General features: G+C 43.6%; 1 protein-coding gene across 9 annotated transcripts in view; it reads right to left on the bottom strand.

The window, feature by feature from the left end:
- Window positions 1-236: 236 nt before the first annotated feature.
- The window catches only part of SEL1L3 (SEL1L family member 3), a 103,997-nt gene continuing 76,634 nt past the window's right edge, over window positions 237-27,599 (bottom strand). For 5 of the 9 annotated variants that reach the window (XM_053217494.1, XM_053217495.1, XM_027049863.2 and 2 more), the window contains exons 16-24: window positions 27,456-27,583; window positions 25,098-25,181; window positions 17,882-17,972; window positions 17,665-17,749; window positions 16,353-16,462; window positions 10,816-10,943; window positions 10,118-10,220; window positions 9,964-10,036; window positions 237-1,399 (exon numbers count right to left, since the gene is read on the bottom strand). In XM_053217494.1, coding sequence (XP_053073469.1) covers window positions 1,266-1,399; window positions 9,964-10,036; window positions 10,118-10,220; window positions 10,816-10,943; window positions 16,353-16,462; window positions 17,665-17,749; window positions 17,882-17,972; window positions 25,098-25,181; window positions 27,456-27,583 — 936 coding nt within the window. In that variant the 3' untranslated portion in view covers window positions 237-1,265. Of the gene's footprint in view, window positions 1,400-4,879; window positions 5,025-5,259; window positions 5,419-8,553; window positions 9,677-9,701; window positions 9,737-9,963; window positions 10,037-10,117; window positions 10,221-10,815; window positions 10,944-16,352; window positions 16,463-17,664; window positions 17,750-17,881; window positions 17,973-22,823; window positions 23,414-25,097; window positions 25,182-27,455; window positions 27,584-27,599 lie in introns of those variants that run through there. The other 4 variants (XR_008296377.1, XM_053217497.1, XM_053217498.1 and 1 more) reach the window with 4 other exon arrangements.

The raw sequence follows: 27,599 nt of genomic DNA, 5'->3' as shown, positions 1-27,599 counted from the left end.
AGCCCCGAAACCATGCGAACATCACGGGGGGCCAAACTCTGAGCATGGGATCCCTGGCGAAGAGCCTCCTTCCACCTTTATATCTGTAAATATTCATGGTTACCAGAAATAATCCCTCTCATAGGGAGGACTCTATTTTTTTTGCCTCCTTGGGGAGCATGCATGGACCTTAGGACTTTGTATGAGGACAGCAGTAACTATGAAAAAGGAACAAAAAAAGCCACTTCCCAGAAGGCAACAGTATAAAAATAATTTTTATTTACTACTGTAAATAAAGTAGTGCAAAGAGTAGTTTGGACCCACAATATTGCATTACTGATTTATTTACTACCTTAGCAGCATACAGCATACAGACAGTCTGCTCTTCCTCTTTCCCCCCCACCCCCCCCCTCACACACACACACACACACGCGCATACACACACACACACACACACACACACATACCGTCACACAAACTCAGGCAGGCATAAGGGGTAGGGACGGAACTATGAGCTAAAGGCTTATTTCCTGCATATTCCCCTGCTGCCGGTCTATTCTAATGGGTAATTCATGGAGAAGACTACAGTTAAATACTAAGGATTTTCTAAATGTTATTTTATGGATTTGATTGAAAAGTAAACGATATCCAACAATGTCATTAAATGATTCGGAAGCCCGACCCTAGAAAAATCCAAGGAGAAAAATGTAAACCCATTTACAAAGCCATCACCCTCCCTGCATTTCCAGCCATAACCTATTTATTTCAAGGTGCCTTAGAACCGCCGGGTCTTGGAAGTCAAATTGAAACCCGTCTTTTGGACTTTGAGGAGCCGGACTGTGGCAAACACACATACCGAAATATTCTCTAACTGGTAGACAAGTCACAATTTTCTGTTCTTTAATAACAGGGAATGAACAGGGGCTAAGATTTTTTTTTAATGCATCTCAGTGTGTAAGGATTCAGATGGGCCACAGGGCAAACTCTGACTCCCCATACACACATCTGCAGTGACCCAATTAACCTCCTCAACAGGCCCCTGTGATCGGGAGTCTCCTTGTATCTGGCTGATAACCGTTGGTTTAGCCACTGCCTGCTCTGGGTACTTCCTCCTAATTTGATTAAAACAAACAAACAAAAAGACACCAAGTGCAAAATTCGCATCCAGTTGACAAGACATGTATGTAAGGTGTTTATCAGTATAATGCCCTAGCCCCAGCTTTCCAATACCAGCTGTTGGAAGGACTGTCTCTCATCGGGAGAGACCTGGAGCGCACAGTTCACTCTCAAGGCTCTGTGTTATTAGTGACCGTGGGCTGGTCCTGAGCGGAGGCATCTGCAGCTGGAGTCACAGCCGGACTGGTGGACGGGGCCGTGGGGTCTGAGGAGGCCCGGGCTGGTGTGGGACGGGAACCACTGGCTGCAGAGACACATGTACGACAGGTGTTGAATGTTTAAACCAGTGTGTGCAGGACACACAACCACACCTAGACCCTAGCAAGCCAGGAGAGAAGCTTCTAGTCCAGTGGCCCTGACTGGATAAGTAACTTTACGCCCATTACGTAGGTTACTCGGACTTTGGTGCCCCTTCTGTAACATGGCAGACTGGAACAGATGTGCAAAGATCTCTGCCGGTTCTGACCTCCTGGGATGCGAAGTTCTGCATTTGTATTGTGACTTCCAGGCAGATATTTTAGTTAGAGAGAAAGAAAGAAAGAAAGAAAGAAAGAAAGAAAGAAAGAAAGAAAGAAAATGAAAGAAAGAAAGAATGAAAGAAAGAAAAAATGAAAGAAAGAAAATGAAAGAAAGAAAGAAAATGAAAGAATGAAAGAAAAAATGAAAGAAAGAAAGAAAAAAATGAAAGAAAGAAAGAAAGAAAGAAAGAAAGAAAGAAAGAAAATGAAAGAAAGAAAGAAAGAAAGAAAGAAAGAAAGAAAGAAAGAAAAGAAGGAAGGAAGGAAAGAATAACAACTCTCTATGTCTATGTTTCCCGGTCTATGTTTCCTGTGGTCATCTCTCTCTCTTTTTTTTTTTCTTTCATGGCATTGATGTAATGTGAGCCATGAATTAATTATACCAGTCAATCAGAAAGGAGTGTTTGTTTTATTCATTCTTATTCCAGTTGGATGATGTACCAAATTTGGTTTAAATTATGTTCTTTAGATAAAATGTGGGTAAGTTTTGGAAATCGTGACTACTCGGTTTAATTATCTACCTTTAGTAAGGAGGCTAAACCACCATAAATATTAGGGAAGCTTATGAAGTTTTGTACTTTATGTCAGCGCTTTTCAAATAGGGCAATTTTTTAAAGCTTATTTGTTTACTTTTCAGAGAGAGAGAGAGAGAGAGAGAATCCCAAGCAAGCTTCATGCTGTCAGCGCAGAGTCTGACCCGGGGCTTGATCTCACAAGTGTGAGATCATGACCTGAGCCTAAATCAACAGATGAATGCTTAACTGACTGAGCCACCCAGTCGCCCCTCACATAGGGCAATTGTGATTCCCAGAGGACAGTTGGTTATATCGGTAGATGTTTTTGGTTGTCACAACTGGAGGGCAGGCTGCTCCTAATAGACAGTGGGTAGAGGCCAGGGATGCTGCTAGGAGTCCTACAATGCGTGGGGTAGCCTGCCTGGAACAAAGAATGATCCAGCTCCAAATATCAGTGGTGCTGAGGCTGGCATACTTTGCTTTACGAACTGAGGCTGAGAGGTGTCCCGGTTACGAAGACTGTAGTCTCTGGCCACTGGCCACTCGGGAACTCTCCTTCATCAGTTATGTGACTTGGACAAATTACCTTCTCTCCTTCTGCCTCTAAAACATGGGGGAAGTAAAAGGATCTATACCACGCTAAGTTGTTATAAGGATTAAATGAGCTAGTGTATATAAAGTGCCCAGACGGGGTCTGGCATGCCGAGGTACTCAACAAATGTTAGCTATTAATACTAGCGATCGTATACCTGTTTTACCCTCGAAACGTGTTTTAAGATTTATTACTTTCAGGGACATGTCTTATAGGACTGATAAAAGAGTTGGTGCATTTGTTTCTAGGAGCCCTCCCCGGGAGCCTCTGAAAACAGCAGAAACTTTGAAGCCAGAAAGACCAGGACTTACACGACTCTGACATTTATACCAGATGAGTGATCTTAAGCTAGTTATTTAGCCTCTCTGAGCTGTGGTTTTTTCATCTGTGATATGGGGGTAGCAGTTTGCAGGCGTGTGTGACATATGGTTAACACAGGGGCCATCGTTTGTGCAAACTGCTAGCTTGTCTTTAAGTAGTGATCTTAATCATGCTCAGCAATCCTGGAGTCTTATACCGTCTTCAATAGGTGGGACCATTTTTAGAAGTTCCCAGTGTCCATCCTGAAATGTATCAACTTGAAAAAGCTGCCACCACACTGACAATCTGACTTCTAGATAGACTCGTCAAGAGTTTCACCGCCAAGAGACCGTTCCACGAACTTTCGGAACGAGCTCCAAACCCTCTGGCTTTTCTGGATATGGAAAGGAATTCTCCTAGGGACCCTTTCCAACACCTACAGAAGATCTTGTGAATCCGGAGATGGTTTTGAAAGAACAGGACAGTGGTGGTGGTTGGTGGGGCGGGGAGGACCCAGGGTATTGCATGATGATGGGACGTTTCTAGGTTACAGCCAAAACTCTGGTAGATGATCTAACCATAGCTGGGAGCATGTGGCCCAGTGACGTGGGACAAAGACCATTTGCTGGAGTCAGGAGACCCAGCCTGGGCAAGTCTCATTTATCTGCCATTAGCAGGGGACTTTAGGGTAGGTACTGAATGGCAGCTATTTTAGTCCTAAAATGCTTAAATCTCATAGGCCTCAGTTTCCTCATCTGTGAACTGAAGGGCTTGGATCAGATGGTGTCCCAGACCCTCCTAGGCCCAGAGATTGATCTCTGAGGAAGTTAACAAAGTATTAAAGCATGCATTTTTTTCCTTTTCAAGCTCTGGGGGGGGAAAAATGTTTAAATCACCATGGTAACAAGAAAAATCAGCAATCAGTTTTCTGATTAAAACAAAAAAGTGCCAGTGTGTAAATGTACAAGGAATGCATAATTAGCATTGCCACACTTTAAATCTTCTCGTAAGAGCATAATGAAGATGCTCGATGTTTCTACAGTAAATTTGTTATTGTCCATGCGAGAACTCCCCCCCCCCCACCATCAGGGGTTTGCAATCACTGGACAAGCCCCCCACAGCCCATCATAATTTTAAAGTGGTCTCTTCGTCTCTGCTCACCTGAAATGTGTGCTAATTTGATTACCGGGCTGGAATCAAGGTAACCAGGAAAATGAGTGTGCCGTTTCAAATATTACAGAGACTATTCCAGCACCAAATAGAAATGGTTTCTGTATCACTTGCTGCTTGGGGGACCATGTTCTATACATTAGTGAGGCTAATCAAGAGCTGGCCCTGAGCGGTGTAGACCCAGGGGTTGACACCCTGCAACCCACAGGCCAGATGGGGCTCACCGCCTGTTTTTGTATGACTTGCAATCTAAGAATTGTTTTTACCACTGTCAGTGATCGAGCAAAAATCAAGAGGGGAGTAATATTTCATGACATGTGAAAGACAGATGAGATTCAAATTTTCATGTCCTCGGTAAAGTTTTATCAGAAACGAGCCATACCCATTTGTTTCCATGTGTCATCAATGGCTGGCTGCCTTGGCTGTATAATGAAAGTTGAGTAGCTGAGATGGCCCTCAGAGCCCCAAATGCTTACTATTTGGCCTTTATGGAAAAAATCTGCCAACCCCTGCGGTGGACCATTGTAGGAAAAATGTCTGCTTGCTGGTTGACCAGATGGGAGCATGAAAGAAAGAAGAACTGGAGAAAATATATTGAGCCAGTCCTGAAATGGTAAAATAAAGTTTGCAAAGATGGCGGGGGCGGGGGCGAGGAGGGGGTGGGAACAGGCAAGACCTGGAAATCCTATGCTATGAAGAAGATATAGCCTGCTTCACCTGGGTCTCCAGATCTAGCGAGGCCCGGGACAAGTATACGATTCATGTCATTTAAACCTTTCTTTTTTTTTTTTTTTTTCAACGTTTATTTATTTTGGGGACAGAGAGAGACAGAGCATGAACGGGGGAGGGGCAGAGAGAGAGGGAGACACAGAATCGGAAACAGGCTCCAGGCTCTGAGCCATCTGCCCAGAGCCCGACGCGGGGCTCGAACTCACGGACCGCGAGATCGCGACCTGGCTGAAGTCGGACGCTTAACCGACTGCGCCACCCAGGCGCCCCACATTTAAACCTTTCTTATGAGTAAAGCTACTAGATCAGTGCCAAGGGAAATGAGATCGAAGAAAAGTGAATTCTCACCATTAAGTCGCTCTGACTTTAAGGCTACTAGTTTTTTTCATGAGCACTGCTTTGTGACATCTCACTGGAGTTTTAGCAGCAGCCTCATTAACTGGAAATGGAGAGGACAGGAGAAGAGTAGAAATGACTTAATTCACCTCGTTCATATCATCTTACTCTTTTGCAAAGACACTGGGCTAACCACGTAGGCAGAAAGAAAGAGTTGGCTTGAATCATGAACGTTTGGAGTAGAATGACATTGGAGCGAGAGGTTAGCCCATCACACCTGGGAGCTGGTAGTTTGTTCTAAATGTCTTGCTCTACACTGCGCATTCTACTGGGACTTGAAGTTCACGGTAACACTGGTAAGGCAGGAGTGTCTGAAATCGTCCCTTCCGTTTTGCCCCTCCGTTCTCTCCTTACCTTCCTTCGGGCAGCCAGCCAGGCTCCATGCTTTCTCTGTCTCAAGGGGGGACTGCAAGCAGGGCAGAAAAGGAAACGGCTCTAGACATACTTTGCTTGGGGATTTTTTTGTTTTTTCGAAAGCCTGAGTCCATTAAGGCAATTATGCTTGGCGTCCCTGACAGGGGAGAGGCGGAGCACTTCGGAGACTCAGGGAGGTGGGAGAAGGAGGGTCTGGAGCCTGGGAAAGTGGCTGAGCCCCGGCTGTGGGCTGTACTGGCAGCTAAGCCCTCGCCTTGCCCCTTCAGCAATTTCAGAAAGGAAGACCGGGGAGAAAAAAGGTGAAGCAAAGCCGGCGGGACCCCTAGGTGACCAGAAGCTGCAAAGCCAGTGGACTTGGAGAGACAGAGTAGGCGCACGGCAGCGTGTGTTCAGCTATCAGACTGGCGACAGTGTGAGTGGACCAAGACCCAGGGACCCTTGCACTACCCTGGGGGGCGCTGGCCTCAAGAAAGACTGAGCCACTTGGTAGAACACAAGCTGGGAGGCAACATCAAGTTCAAGGAAACGAGAGACGTGCGATATTTTTCATGTACTCGTTCTGGCTCTCTTCGTGGCCTGGTCGATATCTTTTAGATACTTAAAAAAAGCGTTTTGTGTTTGAGAAAGAGTCTAACAACATAGAAAAACCCACTGGGCTCTGGGAATCGTGTCTGTTACTGAGATAAAGCACGATGTGTAAGCGCAGGCGCTCCCTGAGGTCAAGCTTGAATTGAGGGTGGGAACCCCCGAGGATATTACTCCTCGGGGAGCTACAGCCACCGCTTGTTCAGTTCTAAGCACTTTACCTCGTGTTATCTGGCTGTTGGCTTCCCTCAACTGCAACAGGAGGTAGGTGGACCGCTATTTCTGGTATTTTACAGAAAGGGAAACCGAGGCGCACATGGGCTCCCTCCCTTGCCCAAGGTCACACAAGTCAGTGGCAGGGCCAGAATCCGAGCGCATGACTCCCGAGCCCATGCGGTTAGCTACTGTCCCACACGGCTAACCTTCCAGACGCGGGACGATTTAGTGTGGCAAACGCGGCAGAGTGTGGACCATATATCACAGAGCACAGAAACTCAGGAGGGAAATGAAGGTAGTTGGAGCCGAAAGCGAAACGGATGGACAGCTCAATTTAAAAGTTTGACCGTAAATCACTAATGTTGAAAAACAACTAACTGGAAAAATGCAAATCACAAAATGACAAAGATCCCTGACTTACAGCACAATCCTTACACGAGGCTACTTAAAGGAGGCTCCCGACTTTCAAATCTGGTCCCTCCTCGCTGTCGGCCAGTGCCCGGGCTTCATTCCTGTGCCTGCTTCCCCACACCTTGGCCACCAGCCTCTACGGGAGGGCGCCCCCTTCCCACCGGGCAGGTCGTGAGACCTCCGGCCCGGGGTCACTGGGGAGACAGATGCTTTGTCTTCTCAGCCGTCTTCTCCCCCTGCTCCTGTGTGCCAATTCGTCCCCTGCCCCACTGTCTAGTCACTGACAGAGTACCTTCCTATTTCAAAGTTATTGGCAAATTTGCACTTATGGGGAGGACCTTAAAAATAGGAAAATAATTGACTACATATTTTAACTCCTGACAACACTAGTTCTAACAGGGCTAGCAGGTACTACTCGGGGCACATTTTGGAAATACGTGGAGACTTTTTTTTTTTTTTTTTTTTTTTTTACTTCTAGGCCCTCACTACTCAAAGTGTGGCCCATGGAACAGCAGCATGGACATCACCTGAAATCTTGTTAGAAATGTGGAATCCTACCCCTGGACCTACTGACTCAAGAATCTGCATTAAACAAGATCCCTGGGTGATTCATGTGCACATTACAATAAAGAGGTATGGGGCTAGAATTTACATAGTGAAATATGCATCATTTTATTATAATTGGTTTCTTTTTATTTCTCCTTTAGACTGCTGTGGGGTATTATTTTTAAAAATATGCCTGGAGGCAGGTTAATTATCGTTCATTTCAAGGTACCCAAAAAATGTGCTACAAAATAGTTTTTATATAAGGCAGCAATAGGTCAGAGACACAATGGTAGCCACTGTTTTAAAATACTGCTGACCCTTGAGTAGCACAGGTTTGGACTGTATGGACCCACGTACACAAGTTTGTGTTTGTTTTTAGTAAATACACTACCAGCACCATGGAAGTACTTTCTCTTCCTTATGATTTCCTGAATAACAATTTCTTTTCTCTAACTTACTTTAATGTAAGAATACAGCACATGACATATATAACATATAAGATATGTGTTAATTGACTGTGTTACTGGTAAGGCTTCTGGTCAACCGCAGGCAGTAGAGAAGTTTTGGAGGAGTCAAAGTTTTCTGCAGCATTTCAGCTCAGGGTAGGTCGGTGTCCCTCACTCGCCCTGTTGCTGAAGGGCCACCTGTATTGCGAGTCTGAAAAAGTGTGAAATCCTGCTGCCCTCTGTCCTTTCTTGGACTTTGTTTTGTGATTTGGGGCAGACCACTTCATCTACGTGGCCTCGGTCTGTCCATGTGTGAAATGAAGGGCGTAGAATTAAATGAACTTTAAGAGCCCATCCAGACTCGTCCAAGGCCAGCAACAGGGAGGGAGGTACGCACAGGAAGTGAAAGAGTTTGCAAATAAATGAAGAACATGTGTAAAAAAGCAAAGGGAAAAAAAAATATCAAAGGGCAGGAGGGACAGGGAGGCGAGAATGTGGAGAGACATAATGAAGACAGGAAGACAGGAAAAAGAGACAACTTCTGATAAAAGCGATTCCACCAGCCCATGAATTTTCATGGCTACCAGCTGGCATAAAATCATAAAGACAATTTTCAGCTCCTCTCACGGAATTGCATTTGTAATAATCATAACAATATTTCTGCAGAGTAAAACTGACAAAGATAATTTGAAATGGAAAACACTGACAAGATGCAAGATAAATGTGCTCTACCTGGTAACAAATTTAGGGAAGGGACAGAATTTGCATGAGGAAAATTTATAAGCCGGCAGACAACGGGGCAGCAAATCTGGATGGGCTTTTGATGGCTCCTTGTTAACCTCCTCAGGTAAATCAGAGGGAAGTGATTCTGCATTAGCCTCTCGCGACAGTGACTTCCTTCCCACCATCGAATCTGTGGTGGAATGCACTCCTTTCGCTTTTCATTATCTGCTACATGAATAATGTTCGAGCAAATGCTCAAGTGCTCAAATGCCATGTCCAGTCCTAATTTATCCATTTGTAAATGTCCCTCCTGGTCTTCGTGAGACATTATGTCCTTCTGCGGTCATCCAAGATGGCGGGAAATTATAATTCTCCACGGTCAGAGGTTTGCAAATTTGAGCACCTACTAAGTGTGCGATATCCTAAATGATGCACGAAATCCTGCCTCTGATTCCTCTTACGGTTTGACGGGGGAGATGAACGTAATAGCTCACATTTACCGAGAGGGTTTTATATGCCAGATAAATATAACAGCTCAGATGAAGCACAGTAGTCATTTTGGTAAGTGTCATGCGTATTTTTTTTCACTGGGCCCTTCTGACATCCCTGGGAAATCGCTACTATTATAACCTAATTTTATTGTTGAGAAATTGGGAGATCAGGAAGGTGAACCAACGCACCATAAGTCACACAGCTAATGAGTAGCCAAGCTTGGACTCCAAAGCCCAAAGAGACGCCAAGGCGGTGTCCGTCTCTTTAACTACGGTCCTACGCCAGCTCAGACAAATAACAGTGACCAGTGGAAATCACGCTAACCTAAAGGCTCACTTCACATTCCTCTTTGGCCCCTCCTTCTGACTCCATGTGGCTGGGTATTTTTATTCATCATGAGTGTTTGTTTATCATCCCACACATCTGATTCCTTGACTGGGATAAATATGAAGAATTCATACTGGAGGGGGCTTCAGATCTGGATTTAAGGCAACAGACGCAGAGTATCTATAGTGGATGTATTTTCAGTGGGAGAAGACCTTTTAGTTCAGTATCTTAAGCTTCTTACTTAAAAAAAAATCCTCGCTTACTTTGACAAACCTAACAAAAATTGGGACCTTCTATCCGCCACAGATTATAGTATAACCTTGGGGGAAACCTCCACCCTATGAATGACCAACCTAATGAAAAGAAGTAGCATAGTCAAGGGTGTAAGGAGGAAGAGTGTCATCTTCTTGGTAGCTGAAAAGAATCCCTATGTTTTTATATTGCCCTGGCTTCTTATAAATCTTTACCTGAAACAGACTGGAAATACTGCACAGTCCAGGCGATCAATACAGACAGCAAGAAGGTTCCCAGAAAGTAGATCTGCAAAATCCAAAGCATGAATCAGATGACTGACAAAAGGCAGGGACCCCCGTGGGCAGGGCTGGGAGACATGGCGCCTACCAGAGCGGAGTGCAGCACGGCACCCCAGATGAGCCTCAGGTGAAGGTAAAGCCAGGCCAGGGAACAGGGGCTGAAGGACTCCTCGCTACTTTGGCTCCAGCACCTGCGGGACAAAAAGCACGGGGCATCCGGATGTACTGGCAAACTTCGGTGGCATTACTTATGACCCACACTATCAGACCCTCACACCCGCCTCCTGCTTTGGGCACATGGGCCACTCTTGAGATGCAAGACAAAGAAACGCAGCCAGTTCTAAAGGGCTTGGGTCTGCCTTGAAATTCCAGGATCCTGGCAGAAACCTCAGAAAAAAGAGTCCTGTCCTTAATAAAAAAGCGAATGGGTCAAAGAGGACCCTGAAGCAATGAGCTGCCAGAGCAATACTTCTGTCCGAGCGCCTGTCCAAAGTCTGGACGTCGGACTGCTTCTCTATTTGCCGCAAGGCGTGGTCTAATCGGACACGTTAGTCTTTCCACCCTCATGGGAAACCCTGGTCTGCACTTTGACTTCAGATCAAGCACATTCTGTATGGTAAGCTTCAGACAGGGAAACTGTTTGGGTCCAGCTGAGTGATCTCTAATCGAAACAAGTCCTGAGCCCTTTATATAACAGCTGCCATTACATAATAAAAGAAAGCCTAACTTTTACCAAGAAGTAAACGCCACCCAGACTCCACGGTATTAAAGAGGCTCTGAACTCACCTTTCATACAGTTCCTGAAGGATGGAGATGTTATTAGAATGGATAGTTGGGTCAATTTCCAAGAAATCCAAAATATGATGTGGGATTATAGCACCTTCCTCAATTAGCAGAGCCAGGTTAAAAAATCCCTGAAAACAAGCCACAGACCAAACTCATCAACTCCTTATAATAAAACCCCAGACACATGCCCTTCATCAAATGTAAACTTTTACAACCTCTAGATTTTTTTTTTTTCAGTCCCTCAAGCCAGATGTTTTTGTCATCCTCATTGATGGATTGTTTCCCTAAATATATGCATCTGAGAAATTTATTTGCAGGAGAACCAGGAGGCTTTCAGGGAATGCTGTGTCCCATCTGCCAGAAACCAGTCAACCAGGGGACTCTGTCCTTTCCTGCTCATTCTCTCAAGAACTCACTGGAAAACGTGCCCTTGTATCATCAACAAACCAAAATACCAAGTCGAAGGCAATGGCTATCACTTACAGATCATGCCCTGGGACACCATCAGCATGTCGGAAATCTAGCAGAATGCTTTGATGGCTGGGGGTGCTACTCCCGACTGACATGCTAACATAGTCTCTCGTGCACACAGTCAGATACGGGGGTTTGTCTCTGCTCTCTTAGGCCCATGCGGAGAACCTTCTCTCGTGATCCTCTTGGCCCAGCTCCTCCCAAGTACATTTCCCTACCTCTTCCTTATATGCCTTGGTCTTGACCCTCAGAGGTAGGACCTGCTTCACTGGGCTGTGCAGATGCAATTAAAAAACCCAGCCGAGTTAAAAGCCTGACAGTACAGGTGCTTCATAAAGTATGGAGGCTACCACATTGCCTGGAGGAGAAGCCCTGACCATCATGAGCTGAGCACGTGGCCGGACCAAGAAATAAACGAAAAACAATGGGTAACGTACCATTAGGGATTTACGAATGGAACTGGATTGTGGCCCTTCAAGGAATTCATGGTCATGTTTTAACGACTTATATCCTCCCTTCAACCTTTCCTTTCAGTTGCCATTGATAAGGATCTCAATGAAAATCACCCAACAGGTTGTATACACTAAGCCTCTCACTGCTATCCCATGCAATAATCATGACAAAAATAACAGCAGCTAACATTTTCTTCCCTTTTCATTTTTTAAAGTTTTTACAAAATGGTTGAGAGAGTGGGGGGGGAGGGGCAGAGAGAGAGAGAGAGAGAGAGAGAGAGAGGATCCCAAGCAGGCTCCCTGCTGCCAGTGCAGAGCCCGACATGGGGCTCAAATCCATGAACCGTGAGATCATGACCTGAGCTGAAATCAAGAGTCAGACGCTTAACTGATTAGGCCACCCAGGTGCACCCAGCTAACTTTTTCTTAGTGCTATTATATGTGAGACATTGTTCTGTTTTATATATACTTGATGTTCATAACAACAAATTGAGATAGGTACTATTATCTTCTCTACTTTATAGGTGAGAAAACGGGGGTGCAGAGAGGTTAAGGAACTTGTCCAAGGTAACACAGCCAGACAGGGGCATGAATTGGGATTCAAATGCAAGCAGACGAGGTCCAAATCTCAAATCTTAACTTCCACTACCCAGCTAAATAAGCCCTAAATAGATGAAAGTGTTGTGTCTTTAAGATGCACACACAACACACACACACACACACACACACACACACACACACGAACAGAATATAGAATATCTCTTCTTTCTTTCTTTCTTTCTTTCTTTCTTTCTTTCTTTTCAACGTTTATTTATTTTTGGGACAGAGAGAGACAGAGCATGAACGGGGGAGGGGCAGAGAGAGAGGGAGACACAGAATCGGAAACAGGCTCCAGGCTCTGAGCCATCAGCCCAGAGCCTGACGCGGGGCTCGAACTCCCGGACCGCGAGATCGTGACCTGGCTGAAGTCCAACGCTTAACCGACTGCACCACCCAGGCTCCCCTATCTCTCCATTCTTTAAAAGGAAGGTACTCTTTTTATTATTATTTTAAAGAGAGAGAGAGAGTGCAAGAAGGGGAGAGGGGCAAAGGGAGAAAGAGAAAGAAAGAGAAAGAGAAAGAGAAAGAGAAAGAGAAAGAGAAAGAGAAAGAGAAAGAGAAAGAGAAAAAGAGAGAGAGAATCGCCATGTGGGGCTCCATTCCATGACCCTGGGGTCATGACCTGAGCTGAAATCAAGAGTCAGACACTCAACTGAGCGAGCCACCCAGGTGCCCCTAAAAGGAAGGTACTCTTAAAACTTGAACTATTAGAAAAAAAGAAAAAAAATCACTTTATATAATTTTAATGTCGCTTGGAAGAATAACAAAATTAAAATAAATGGGAAAATAGACTAGAGAATATTTGTATGCAGTGTAATAGCTTAAGGTTCATTATCTACCGGGCAAATATATAAAGAACTAATTACGACATAAATTAAAAAAAAAAAAAAACAGCATCAAAAATCCAAGAGATAAATAGGCAAAGAATAAGAGAAGAGAATTCACATAAATATCAAGAGTAAATGATCATAAAGTATATGTAAAAGTGTCCATCACCACTAGTAATCAAATAAATGCAATGTAAAACAGCAAGGAAGTTAGCAACTTATAATTACTTAATTAGAACAATTAAAAATGAAGTCGTGAACATATCCAGTGCTGACAAGATTTTAATTCCTTTCCTACACTCAACCACTGCTTGCTAAGGTATTCCTTGAGAAACCCTTTCAGAAAACAAGTCAACAATACGCTCTTATTATGTAACCATGAACCCATTTTGACTGTTTGTCTCAGCAATACTAGCCCCCAGATTACAAAGAAATTGTTCAAGTGGAGACAAAAGATGGAAATATGAAAATGTCCACCATAGCACCCTGTGGCATTGCAACACACAGGAAATGGCCTCCACGTTTTCCTTAATAGACTATCAATCCCACGAAGGCAAGAATATTGTCTCTCTTTTTCTCTTACGTCCCCATCACTAAGAAGTGTCTAAGGCATGGCGGGACTGAATAAATATGTGGCGAATCAATGAATAAAATAGCGCACGAGAATAACGTTTCACCAGCTCAGCTCAACAGAATATGGGGCGGTGGTTAAGAGTAATTAATAATGACAGAGACTCCGCAATAAAATGCACACATTCCTACAATGTGTGAAAAGAGATGGGTTTTTAAGTGGCATGGGCAATCTTGATAACGTTACAGAGAGATGGGGTTGGAAGGGGACAAGAAGACAGGACGGAGTAAAGCCCCTGCCATGGAACTGTGGCTGCATCCCTTAATTTTTATTTTGCTTTAAAACCATCTTTTAATGTTTGTATAACATTGTTTTTCCAAAAACATAAATCAGAATTGGGGGAAAAAACTCCCCTGAATTTGAGTGACAACAGACATCACCTAAGGGAGTTTGGCTCTATAATGAGGCCTTTTACCACCAACTCCTAGTTCATTCCAGAAGAAATAATAATAGAAAAGATCATGTCCATTGAGTGTACTCAATGCTGCACTCAGTGCTTTACATTAAACATTTTTTTTAATGTTTATTTCTTTTTGACACAGAGAGAGAGACAGCGTGCGAGCGAGGGAGGGACAGAGAGAGAGGGAGACGCAGAATCCAAAGCAGGCTCCAGGCTGTGAGCTGTCAGCACAGAGCCCCATGCAGGGCTCTAATCCACGAACTGCGAGATCATGACCTGAGCCGAAATCAGAGGCTTAATCAACTGAGCCACCCGGGTGCCCCTACGTTAAACATTTCATCTTCATAACCTATGAGGTAAATATCTCCACCTTCCAAATGAGAAAACACAGACTCCATGATTCAGTGACTTGCCATGTATGAATAGCTATGAAGTGATAGAGATGTGGGGTTTTAACCCAAATAAAGAAACACTCAGGAGCACCTGGGTGGCTCAGGTGGTTGAGTGTCTGACTCTTGGTTTCAGCTCAGGTCATGATTCAAGGGTTGTGGGATCAAACCCCATGTTGGGCTCCATGCTGCATGTGGAACCCACTTGGGATTCTCGCTCTCTCTCTCTCCTTCCCTCTCCCCAGTTTGCGCACACTCTCTCTCTATAAAAAGAAGAAGACGGAGGAGGAGGAAGGGGAGAAGAAGGAGAGGAAGAGGAGGAGGAGGAGGAGGAGGAGGAGGAGGAGGAGGAGGGAGAAAAAAACACTTGATGTAGTACCTCTTTTAAAAACACAAAGCAAAAATTAAGATAGGCATAAGTTTCCAGCTTTTTCTCTATAATCAGACCCCAAAGCGCAACACCAGAAAACTGGTGTATAAGAAGGTAACGACTATTGCAACTTCCATCGTGAAAATGACCCTGAGATCCTCACAGGAGAATTCTGATTAGCAGATGTCAAAGGAGTGAGGCAAACAGAAGATCACCATTAGCACATTAGCCACATTAATCACTGTTGCGGGCAAGATCTACTAAAGGATGCTGAGATTAGCGGACAGAAATTTGAGGAGGAACAGAATATTTGCAGAGTTGCAAGCTCTCTCCCCAAGGTATATATATAAATTAGAAAGAGAAAAATACCAACTTTACCGGGGAGCACCCCGGAAGAAACCACCTTAACCAAGTGACTGAGATCAGCCTCACTAGTAATGAGATACACCGACACCACATACGTCTCAGACGATACACTGAGGACACATCACTTCTGTGCTTTCCTTGCTCAAGATGCAGAACTTCATTCAATTCATGAGGAAACAGAAGACAGAGCCCAATCGAGACACACTCTACCTAATACCCAACCAGTGTTCTTCGTAAGTATCAAGGTCATGAGAGACAAAGAAAGACTGGGTGACTATTACCCATTGAAGACTAAAGAAATACGATAAATAAATGCAATGTGGGGCCCTGGATGGGATCCTGGAACAGAAGAAGGACATTGGTGAAAAAATAAGTGAAGTCCAGGTAAAGCCTGAAATGGACTGAATGGTACGGAACCATCAATGGCTTCTTAGATTGAGAACGGTATTGTGGTTATATGAGATATTCACATTAGGGGAAGCTGGATGATTCGTATATAGCAACTCTCCGTACTCTTGTTGAAACTTCTCTATAAATGTAAAAACATTCCAAAATAAGAAGTTTCCCCCCCAAAAAAGTCACCAAGAGCAAATTCCTATCACCGAATCGGTGGCCCAGCCAAATAAACAAACCACTTCTCATTTTGACCACACTTCCAATTTCTTCAGCTTCTATGCAGTGAGTCAGTTTGATGGGATCTGGAAGAAAGAATTCTTGGATTTGGAGCCAGAAGATCTGGGTTTCGGATCGGACTGCTTCACCTGCTACCTGCCTGGCCTTGAGCAATGTATCACCTTGTTGCAGTCTTACCCTCTAAATGAAATGGTTATCATAATCCCCGCTTCATGAGACTGCTGTGACGATGGTATGGGAACCACAGTAGGTGCTCAATAAACGTTCACCATTACGGTTCATGCCTTCACAGAGCTATGAAAATGGATGAGGAATGACTTTGTGAAGCGGCTTGTGAGGACTTGAGGCCTTGCAACCTCACAAACAGACATCACCAAGAGCTCGTTTCTGTTGTTTACCTGTGAGTCTCCATCCAATGCGGCTTGGGCGTACATCTGCACAGACAACTCAAGGTCTTGTGACTGGTTTTGGTGGCCATAGTAGTAAAGGTCTCCCATTTTCAGATATGCTGCAGGACAGAAAGCACAGGCCCATTTGTGAAGTGGTTTTATTTCAGACCGACATTTTCAATGGTTGGCCCAGTTGCGTGACGGAGAGTTTTTCCTACCAGAATGTGAATACGTGACATCATTGTTTCCTTGGTGTGCCAGGAAGGAAAAGAAGAAAAAAGAAAAAAGAAAAGAAAAGAAAAGAAAAGAAAAGAAAAGAAAAGAAAAGAGAAAAAAGAAAAAAGAAAAAAAAGAAAAGCTTTTGTACTGAGCATCACCATTTCTAGGCACATTTTTGTGCTTTGCCAGGCAGCTGTCCCGAATGGGTCTGTGAAAATCCCAGTCTGCAACTTTGCAGCCCAATTGGCCAAGATTGCTCTGGGCACTTTATTTCACATCTGAAATTTTGCTGCCTGGGTTTGATGACTGATGGGTATTTCTTGACTCTGTTTAAGCCGTATATTTTATTTTCTCCCTCCGGAAAAAGTTTTGTTTAACAGTGTATGTATCATTCAATGTCTAGTCAGAAAAATAGAATCTATGTCAAGTAGTTCAAAAGATGGATTTCAACACTGAGGATTAGTTGCCAGGGTGTTGGAAGAGCTGAAAAGGCAAATGGAGGAACAACCGACAATCCAGAGAACAGGAATGCAGGAAAACTACTCGCATCCCTAGATCTGGAGGCCAGCTGAGACCACAGAGGCTGGATTGCCAGGCAGGAGCTGGAACCATAAACGTGCAGCCATTGCTGGAGACACAGCCCAAAGGAGAGAGAAAGAAGAGCAGAAATACTTGGGCTTCTCACCAGCACTCTCATTGGCTAAAACTAATCAGATGCCCCGGGGCAAAGGAGTCTGGGAACTGTAGTTCCTGGGGATCAGCCCCCTACTACACAGCGCAGAATAGAGGAAGACAGGGATACATCTGAGGGCAAAAAAAGCAAACGACTGGCCCAGAGAATCTCTCCAAAACAACTTTCTCTTTGGGCCTCTCACCAACTCTGAAGAAATGGTAGGTTCAAGTATTCAGTGGACCACGGACAAGGAGAAGCTCATTGCTTGAGACTGACGGCAGCCTCATGATCTTAACAGTAGAGATTTTTCACACTCTTTTCTAATTGTTTAGAAATATCATACTTCACACAGAGCTGTTAGATGTTCCCTGTTACTAAAGACTAAAAGCTCCCAACGCTTCAATTTAGCACCCATTTTTCTATACATACCAAACGAAGGAGCACCGATTTGAAAAACAGAGAAATTATAGTATCTCCAAACACAATTCACGCTCAAATATCTCTTGGCCAGATCCTAAGGGGGTGAAAGGGGAGAAAAAGTGAATTCATTAATATTTCAGCCAAGTGACTGATTTTGCCTTCCTACAACCCAATTCATTATCCTTAACCTTAGAGCTTCCATTCTGAGAAGAATACATTTACTTACTGGCCTCTCCTCACAGATGTGTGCTAAATTTGTCTGTGACACTTCAATTCCAGTTTCTGCTGCTAAAACATAATACAGCAAAGCTTCGTGCCTAAAAATAGATGATTAATAATAAATTTCATATAGTGGCTCTTACTAATATTCACAGAGAGCTTTATATTCAAGCATAAGAGGGCACAAAATAAGCAGTTTTTTTAAAACCACAAAATCATGAGTTTGTTGTGTGTGTGTTTTTTAAATAAATACTGTTGTTAAAAATACTGCAGGCACTGATTTATTTTCTACCTTAAAGGCTGAACTCACAGATAAGGGTGGAGAGCTAGTTGATGCAACAGCTACCTCTACTGGCCGAATGGTATATGGCATGCTGGCTGGGTTGTCTCTTAGCCTTTGGTCCTTGAATCCATCCATCCCCGCTTAGAAGAGGTAAGCGGTATGTAGAAAAAGCCCGGTTTTGTGAAAGGCTTCATGGGGCTTAGGATTCTGAGCAAGCTTAATTAAAGCTGAGCTTTTGTGATGCATGAGAAGTTTGGCCGAGGAGAGGCAGTTGACAAGGGGCTGGATACCAATGACCAAAAACACAGAGGAAAGAAAATAAATGCTCGATACTGCTCATAACTGAATGATCGCAAGACCATGAGACATGACTGTTCGCCTGTCGAAAGATTGGCACAAGATTCACAATACAGAGTAGCAGCATGGGTTTGGGGAAACGGACGGATTCCTACAGCCGCTGGTTGTGGGAGGGCTGGTTAACCCAATGGTTAAATGCGGGAAGTCTTAAGAATGCCCACACCATTCAGCCAAGAGTTTTCCCCTTGTAAAGCTTTGTTCTAAAAAAACAGAAACACGTGTAAAGATTCTGTGACCACAGAGTTCATGGGAGACCTGTTTATATGAACAAAAAACACTGGAAGCAACTTAAGTATCTGAAAATCAGTGAGTAGTTAAATTACCCCACAGTGCAGCCACTTTCAGATGAGGCCGTTAAAAATGATGTTGTAGAAGAGGATTCAAAAACGTGGAGAGATGTTTATGCGAAATTTTCCTTTCGGTTAAAAAAAAAAAGAGGGTAGGATGAAAAACAGAGCAATTCCATTTTTGTAAAACAGAAATAAAACCAAATGTATCCATTCATATACACACACACGCAGATGCATGTATGGAGAGGAAACAAATAAAACTTAAAAATTATCAAAATGGTAACACCACGGGGGCGCCTGTGGCTCAGTCGGTTAAGCATCCAACTTCTGCTCAGGTCATGATCTCACAGTTCGTGGGTTCGAGCCCCACGGCTGGCTCTGTGCTGACAGCTCAGAGCCTGGAGCCTGTTTCGGATTCTGTGTCTCCTCTCTCTCTGTCCCTCCCCCACTAACGCTCTGTCTCTCAAAAATAAATAAAATGTGTAAAAAATTAAAAAAAAAAAAAGGCTAATAGCACTTATCCCTAGGTGGTGAGAACCAAATCATTTTATTTTCATCTTTTTACTCGTATGATTTCCTCCATTTTCCTTGTGTTTCCCAGTTTATGAGTAAAATTTTATTTTAGCCATATATAGTTGTTTCTAAAGCTTATTTTTCATTCCAAGCAGTTGACATTAAGAACTTTTCTTTTTAACTGCAACTCCACCTAGAAACTGGTTTATGGGAGGGTTGGGGAAACAAAGGAAGCAGATTCTGAAATCGTCTTTTCTACTCTGCTAAAGCAGCTTCCGGTGGCCCAACCCCTGGGGACAGGGAGAGGTGACTGGGGGTCCAATTAGGACAGTGAGACCTTCAATCAGACACAACGCAGGTCACGGGCCATGTAGCTGCTGAGTGAGCTGATTCTTGGCTTCCCAGACATCCAAGGCAGCCGACCAATTAGCCATGACTCATGCTAAAGAGACACAAGGCTGGCTGAGCAGTGTCCCCTACGTCACAAGCCAGAAAACGAGCCCACAGCACAGAAGACGCCTAGGCATATTCTTGCACAGCTTGCAAAAACCACATTTTGGGACAAGAATCTTCAGAACAGACAGACCCCAGATGGAGGGTCTGCAAAGGTGGCCCAGCAGAAAGTCCCCATCATTCTGCAACAGGGACCCATTCCCAAGGTCTTACAATCTCGCATTTCTTTGGAGAGGCTTGAAGGCGAACCAGTGCCTGGTTTCCCCCTGGGGATGGATGAGGGAAAGAGAGGTGTAGACTTACTGACCCAAGGTCAAATACTGGGCCGGATCCCTCTGCTGCCAAATGGATGGAATGTGGCTCACATTATTATTAAAATGTAATAAAAGGACGTTTTCTTTGACAGCACTTTGGGCAGACTTAGAATTTGCGGGGCAGGCAGGAGGTTGATGCTTCCTGTAAGAACTGAGTCACTATGACAAACCTCAGAAAGTCAATATCTTGTCTCAAGCTACCTTGGTGGTGGGGAGGGGAGGGAGGGACGAGTTTTACAGGAAGACTTCCACTGTCCAATTAAATGTGTAAGCCAAGAGGAAATTTCACAGAATTCTCAAGCGTTTCCTTTGAGGAAGCACTGAAATCCATCAAAAAGAGAGGTCTAAAACACATTGATGTCTGTAGAAATGCTGACTGGAAATCCAGCCCCGTGTTCCATCCTGCAGAAGCGATCATCGAAGGCTGGTGCTCTCCTATATCACCGTCATCCATAGGCGAAGCTTAGCACACTCAAGGCCAGACTTGCTCGGCTCATTAAGACTTCTGAGAAACGACACCTTTGCAGAAATCCTACCCACCTTACCTCCCAGTGCTTTGTTCTTACTTAACTGTGTTCCGACACAAACTGCCCGGAGGTATTAATTACAGATATTTCTATAATTATAATCATGGGACAAACATGTCGGCAGCACCTGCTATGGGCAGGACGCCCAAAGGCAAGCCATAGAACCGTACTGCCCTTCCAAGACTTTCTTCAAGGTTTAGGAAGCTAACCAGAGCCTCAAGCTTTATTTCCAATACACCAAAGTGAAATGTCCCCCAGACAGTCATTCTGACAAGGACTGGGGGTGGGGGGGGGGGAATGCGGAGAGGAGGAGATTTATGGTAAAGAACGAGTTTAGGGGCACATTTGCTATCCCCCCACTTCTGACTCGGCATACACATTTACAGAACTTTTGTAATGATACATATTAATAATCAATCCTGTAGCTGCTTGCTGTGAACTGTGAATCTGAGTACCTCTGAGCAGCTTCTCAAACAATTATGTTATTTTCTTTGTGCTTTCCTCTGCCGATGCCTGAAGCAGCTTATACTGGATGGATGGAAAAAAAAAATCCTGGGATCTTAGTGGAATTCAGGACCCCTGGTCTATTGCAGAAAGGTGAATCTCTTTCAGCTAGAACTTGGCATGCCCCGAGCCCCCCCACCCTCTGGCTAACCTCCTGGGTTGAATATTCAGGACATATTTAAGACAACGGACAATAAAACACCTAGCTCACAGATAAAACACACATAGGGGTAAAGCGGAGAGAAATGAAACATGACAGCCAGCCTCTCCTTAGCTGACTTCTTCTGGTGTCCGAGGACAGCCTCAGGCATGACAACATTATCTTCCGTATTATGCCTATACAGCAAAAAGCCCTCTTCTCAATCATGCTCCTCTTTTAAACTATCCCATATAAATCCTGGAACAACACAGAAAAACACAAGCTCATCAAACTGACACACGTAATTTGAAAATAACGTCCAGAATAAATTCACTCACAGAAAATGAAGGGGGACGGACTTGGGACATTGATGGATGATTTAGTCCTATTGCAGCCAGATAGATGGTACCAAAAAAGCCACCCTGTGGTGTGGGAAGGCCAACAGTCATAGATTTCCTGTTTAACCCCAGGGCAAGTTTTGGGGCTTGGAGAGTGGGGGGAGATACAAGCACTTTGCCTCAACCATACTTGGACAACGATTTTCCCATTGTAATGGATACTAGATGTCCCTTCCTGCTGATAGGAAAAAAAAAAAAGGCTTTAAATCCAGATTGAAACTTATCTTTAACAACACTTAGCATCAGCATCAAGATTGGTAAGGATCTGAAGCAGCAAAAATATATACATGGTTGGCAGGAGAGCAAACTGGTAAAATCCTTTGGAAAAACCGTTGGCATCATCTGACAAAGTTGAACACGTGCCTGCCCTATGACTCCACTCCTAAATTTATTTTTTTAATTTTTTTTTTCAACGTTTATTTATTTTTGGGACAGAGAGAGACAGAGCCGGAACGGGGGAGGGGCAGAGAGAGAGGGAGACACAGAATCGGAAACAGGCTCCAGGCTCTGAGCCATCAGCCCAGAGCCCGACGCGGGGCTCGAACTCATGGACCGCAAGATCGTGAGATCGCGAGATCGCGAGATCGTGACCTGAGCCGAAGTCGGACGCTTAACCGACTGCGCCACCCAGGCGCCCCCACTCCTAAATTTATATTGCAGAGCAACTTTTCTGATGCGTGCCACAATCTACATAAAAAATGTTCATGGCCGCATTGTTCTTAAAAACAACAAAAAAGGGAAATGCCAGTGTGTGTTAATATAAGAAATGGGGAGCGCCTGGGTGGCTCAGTTGGTTAAGTGTCTGACTCTTCATTTTGGCTCAGGTCACGATCTCACGATTTGTGAGTTCGAGCCCCACATTGGGCTCTGTGCTGGAGCGTTCTGGGCTCAGAGCCTGGAGCCTGCTTCCGATTCTGTGTCTCCCTCTCTCTCTGCCCCTCTCCCACTTGCACTCTGTCTCTGTCTCTCAAAAACAAATAAATGTTTAAAAAAAAAAACACAGAAAAGAAAAGAAACAATAAGGCTCAGGATGATGGTTACTTCTGGGCGTAGGGATGGGGGTAGATTTAATCTGAGAGGGAAATGCAGGCTTCAACAGTTCTTTTTTTTTTTTTAATGTTTATTTATTTTTTAGACAGAGAGACAGAGCACGAGCAGGGGAGGAACCTGCCACTTAAAGTTCCCTAGAGCAGCACTTCTTTGGTCTTATTCTACATCACTCCCTTTTACAAATCTCACCTGAAGGCAAACTGGAGGCTTAAAAATTTCTAGATTCATCCAGAATTTTCCTATCTCTTTGCTTTTGTTCCTGCTATTCCCTTCACCAGAAACGCTGTTCCCTGCATGGCGAAGTGGAAATTCCACCCACCCCTCAAGGCCATATCCTCTGCTACGTCTGTCGTGAAGGCTGACCTAAGTCCCACAAACTGGACAGCATTTTTCCTCCTCAGAATCTTTCATGCTCTCGATATGCTGCTCATGGGTCTTGAGTTATGGTTGTGCTACTTGCCTTCGTTCATACATTCATTTGTTTTTGAGCACTTCCCAGGTACCATCAGTGCTGGGCACTGGGGTATAAGTCACAGGGCAATCAACAAGGGCCATCATGATCCTAACGGGAGTACGGAGTTAGGTAGGACTTCTGGGCAGAGGAAACAGCATGTTCAAAGACCCAGAGGTCAAACAGAGTACGGGCCATGTGAGTTCAGCATGAGAAGAGGTGAGGCCGCAAACTTCCCCAAGTCCTGCTTGTGGCATCCCCTGAAGCATATGACAAGATGAGGCACCCTGCATTTAAGTCTACTCCATAAAGTCTGCAGAACTGGACCCAAACTCACAGTGGAGAATACACTTAACTTCCCCCTCCCCTCTACCAAAAGAAAAAAAAAAAAATCAATCTCATGCTGTGGCTGAATATTGCACGAAGGACAACAGGTCACAAAAATTAATTCATCTTGACCTTCACAGCAAATTTTAAAATGTGCTACCTGAAACGCTTTGTGATGTTAAATTCAAAAGCAGGCAAGTAATGTCAGCTATTAATAGGCACTCTCTTTATGGGAAAAACAGTGTCAAACATCTTGGGGTGTGTGTGTGTGTGTGTGTGTGTGTGTGTGTGTGTGGCGGTGTGGGGGAGTTTACAGATGTGCTCTCTCTGTGGGAAAATCCCTCGCATACACACTTCGGTATCTGAATGCTCTTTTTCCCCTCAGAAGCTTGTGGGGGTGGGAAGTTTGGAGGGTGAGAAGTAGAGAATAAATTAAAGTCAAATTTGGGAGTTTTATGAACTGAAGCTTACTTGGGAGACAAGATGAAACACCAGAAAAATTGTAAGGTGTATCAATTGCAAAATAACAATTTCATTAATTTTTTTTTTCTGATTGTGTAGAGTGAGGTTATAGATAATACGCTTTCACAGGATGATAATGATAAGCATTTCTTTTGGTGCTGTTTTCATTGGATTCGTTTGCCCTGCCTTCTTTAAGATTCTCATTTACCGAACGCTATCTGCTGATGATGTGGGCACCCATGGACCAAAGGAGAAAATCGTGTTCTTTTGGACTCATATTTTAATTTTTAATTAAGGTTCAGATCAGAGTGTGATCTGTGATAGGTCTGGTCTAATATCTTTGAGGCTGTGGACTGATGGGATATGTGCTGATTTGCATGCCCTTGTTAGTTATTACTGAAATACCCAGATCATTTAGGCAAAAAACCAGCCAAGAAAATACAGCCCAATGGAAAAGCAAGACAGAATGGGAGGACTGGCAGAAGAAAACAGAACGATGGATCAGGTGGGTTTGCAGTTTGGAAAGGTGTGCCCTTATTTGTAAAATCAAGGCACAGCAAACGAGGAGCATTTGCAAGTCTTTATGTGCAGTGTCTCATCCCATAGGGTCCAGGATGAGACTTGCTAACTTCATCAGAAGAAAGTCAAAATGGGGAGACTGTTTGGCTATGACATCAGAGGTCTGGTGAGTAAGTTCCAGCAAACCCAGGCTCTCAGCCGTGGAAGATGTGGTAAAATATCAGTGGAAGGATGTAGCTTGAGCCCTGCTCTCTCTTCTTCCCGTGAGCTTTCTGTGGCCTGCCAGGGAAGGGCAGAGGTTCAGCTAGGACCCCCTGTGCTGTCTCCACTCTGAAACCAAGAGGAACAAGCTTGAAGGGAAGAGATGTCAACACATTCATGTGTCTCTCAACTTGATGAATGTGGACGCTTCCCCTGGAGAACTAATTTTTGTGTATAATTAAACATGGAAATGCTATGTTTTCCAATCAACAGCCAATCAGTCTGTGATACTCTGAATATCGTTAGTGGGAGGCCGTGATTTCCCTGCAAATTGCATTTTCGGTTGTATTTTAAGACTCCATCTCATAAGACTACACGGACAAATTGAAAGGTGAGAGCTGAGAGAGTTCATTCTAACAGAAGTCCCCAGCTTACCATGAACCCTCCAGGTAGGCATTGAGGCCTTTGCGAATGACGTGGCCCAAGTAGCCATTTTTCTCAGCTACGTGCTTTGCCCATCTGAAAGGAAAGGAACGAGAAAATACCCAAACTGTGGCAAATAAACAGTTGCTTTTTCTTCATTTGATCTCAATAAATCCCACTTGGGGAATATTTTGCTTGCTAGAATTTTTATACAGCAACAAATCAGAACGAAACACTATGCATTTTGAGAGCTTTGCATTCAGTGCCTTTTCTTATGAATGCTCAGGAGTTATCATGCATGGAAACAAAGACACGAAAGGTACCTAATGAGAAATAACCACCAGTACGAAAAAAGATAATCTTTGCCAAGAGTTCTAGTACTCTCTCCATTAAAACGTATATACTGATTCATTATAAGGTTCCTCATTTTTTTCTGTTCTCTAATTTCTCCTGGAGAATTTTATTAATAATGAACTGACTTGTTGTAATCTTTAGATTTACAACCACTAAAAGAATATTATAAGGGTACATAGCTAACAAGCTAATGGAAGGGGGAAATAAAATAATGTTTAAAAAATACTTGGTTAATATAAAGGAAGGGTCAGAAAATGGGGCAGAAGCACAAAGAGCAGACGGGACAAATAAGGCATAAATAGTAAAATGGTAGATTTGAAACCAAATATATCAATATGTTGCATTAAATGTAAATGGTCTAAATACACCAATTAAAAACGAAACTTTTCAGACTGAATAAAGAGCACACAAAAACCCAATTATATGCCGCTTAGAAGAAACACACGTTGAAATTAAAAGACAGAGAAGATTGAAAGCAAAGGCTGGAAGAAGATATAACATGCAAACTCTAACAAAAAAAAGGCAGGTGTAGCAAAATATGCTGGTCATAAAACAAGTTTCAACAAATTCCGAGGGATTGAAATCATTCAGAATATATTTGATTGTAGTGGGATTAAGCTAGAAATCAGTAACAAAAAGATAACAAGAAAATGTATGAAACATCTGAATGTTCACACCAAACATCCTGAATAACAATGATAAAGCTTCAAATCTGTCTAGGTCAAGTTTAATCACTGAGTTCAGGTCAGGTTGGATTTGCTCTCAAATGTCTGATGAAAAGCCAGACTATTGGTGTGAGGGTGGTCTAAAGCAGAGGTCTGCAAAGTTTGTTTTCTCTTTTTTCTGTAAAAGGCAAGATAGTAAATATTTTTATGGTCTCTGTTCATATTCATTGTTGTGTGTGTGTGTTTGTTTTACAGCGCTTTAAAACGTAAAATGTATTCTTAGCTCTTGGGGCCATACAAAACAGATGGTGGGACACATGGTATTTATGGGCCATAGTTTGCCAACGTCTGTAAAACATTTTCAGGTACGTGTGACCTCGAAAATGTGCCTCCTGTTCACCGTTCTTTAGGACATTACTGTACAATGGGCTCTACGAAAGTGTAGGAGTAGACCGAGAAAGAGGAAGAAATAGGGCCCAGCAAACAGAACCCAAAAGAGACGGAGAGGAAGGGAAAGGGAACCCTCACAATGAGGACAAAGTTAATTTTAGGAGGGTAGCTATGTCCTGAAGACTCTGGGAGAGATGTCCCCGAGAAGATTAGGTTAATAGAATACCTGGTGGGTCTGGACATACGGAGGAGAGATTTAGACAACCCTGGGAGAATGTGGAGATTACGCACATGAGAAATGGTAAGTACGCAGAAAGCTAAGCAACTAAAGAACAATTAAATACAATTATTACTCCACAGAAAACAAAAAGCTGTGTAAGAAAGAAAAGGCAGTCCTAGGACACTGCATGGCTCAGCCATGCACGGCATTCACATGGTCATAATAATGGACACCCTGATACTAATCTAACCAAAATAATGATATATTTATTGGGAAAATGGGACAGGGTGGGAAGTGTGGATGTGTGGGATAGCAGGTGGTAGCTGAATAAGACAGAACTGTATCTTTATCTGCCACAGTGAGACATCATTAGACAAAGCCTATGATGAAAATAACAAGAAACAGTGGTATAAACGTGTCATTTAAAGATAGAGGCAAATCATAAAGAAATAATTCAAAGATTGAAAGTGACTTATTCTTAAGAGCAGGAAAGAGTCTAGGTGGGGTGGGGTAGCAGATTTCCTGGTTTCCCTTGTCAAATTATTTTTTTTAGCTTGATTTCTAATCTATGTTTGCCTTGTCAAATCATGGGGCTCTTTAAACTATGTGCATGTATAGCTGATAACAAAAAAAATTAAATTAAAAATTGCAAGACAAAGAGAAGGAACCCCATTGTCAGGCATTGTGAATGAATAAAGTACGTGGCTTTTCCTTCGCACACGACATCTGACAGATGCTTACACCACAGCCTTCTCGGGATCTCTAGGGAAGGTCTCCAGGTTGCCTGTGATATAATAGAGAGAACACCACAAGGTTCCTTCGATGTGTCCGCCTTGTGCAGCCTTATGGAAATATTCACCGGCTAACGTCTGTAGAGAGATAAGC

The sequence above is a fragment of the Acinonyx jubatus genome, chromosome B1 (genome assembly GCF_027475565.1).
Source record: "Acinonyx jubatus isolate Ajub_Pintada_27869175 chromosome B1, VMU_Ajub_asm_v1.0, whole genome shotgun sequence".
NCBI classification, from domain to species: domain Eukaryota; kingdom Metazoa; phylum Chordata; class Mammalia; order Carnivora; family Felidae; genus Acinonyx; species Acinonyx jubatus.
This window is presented reverse-complemented; position numbering and strand designations above follow the sequence as displayed.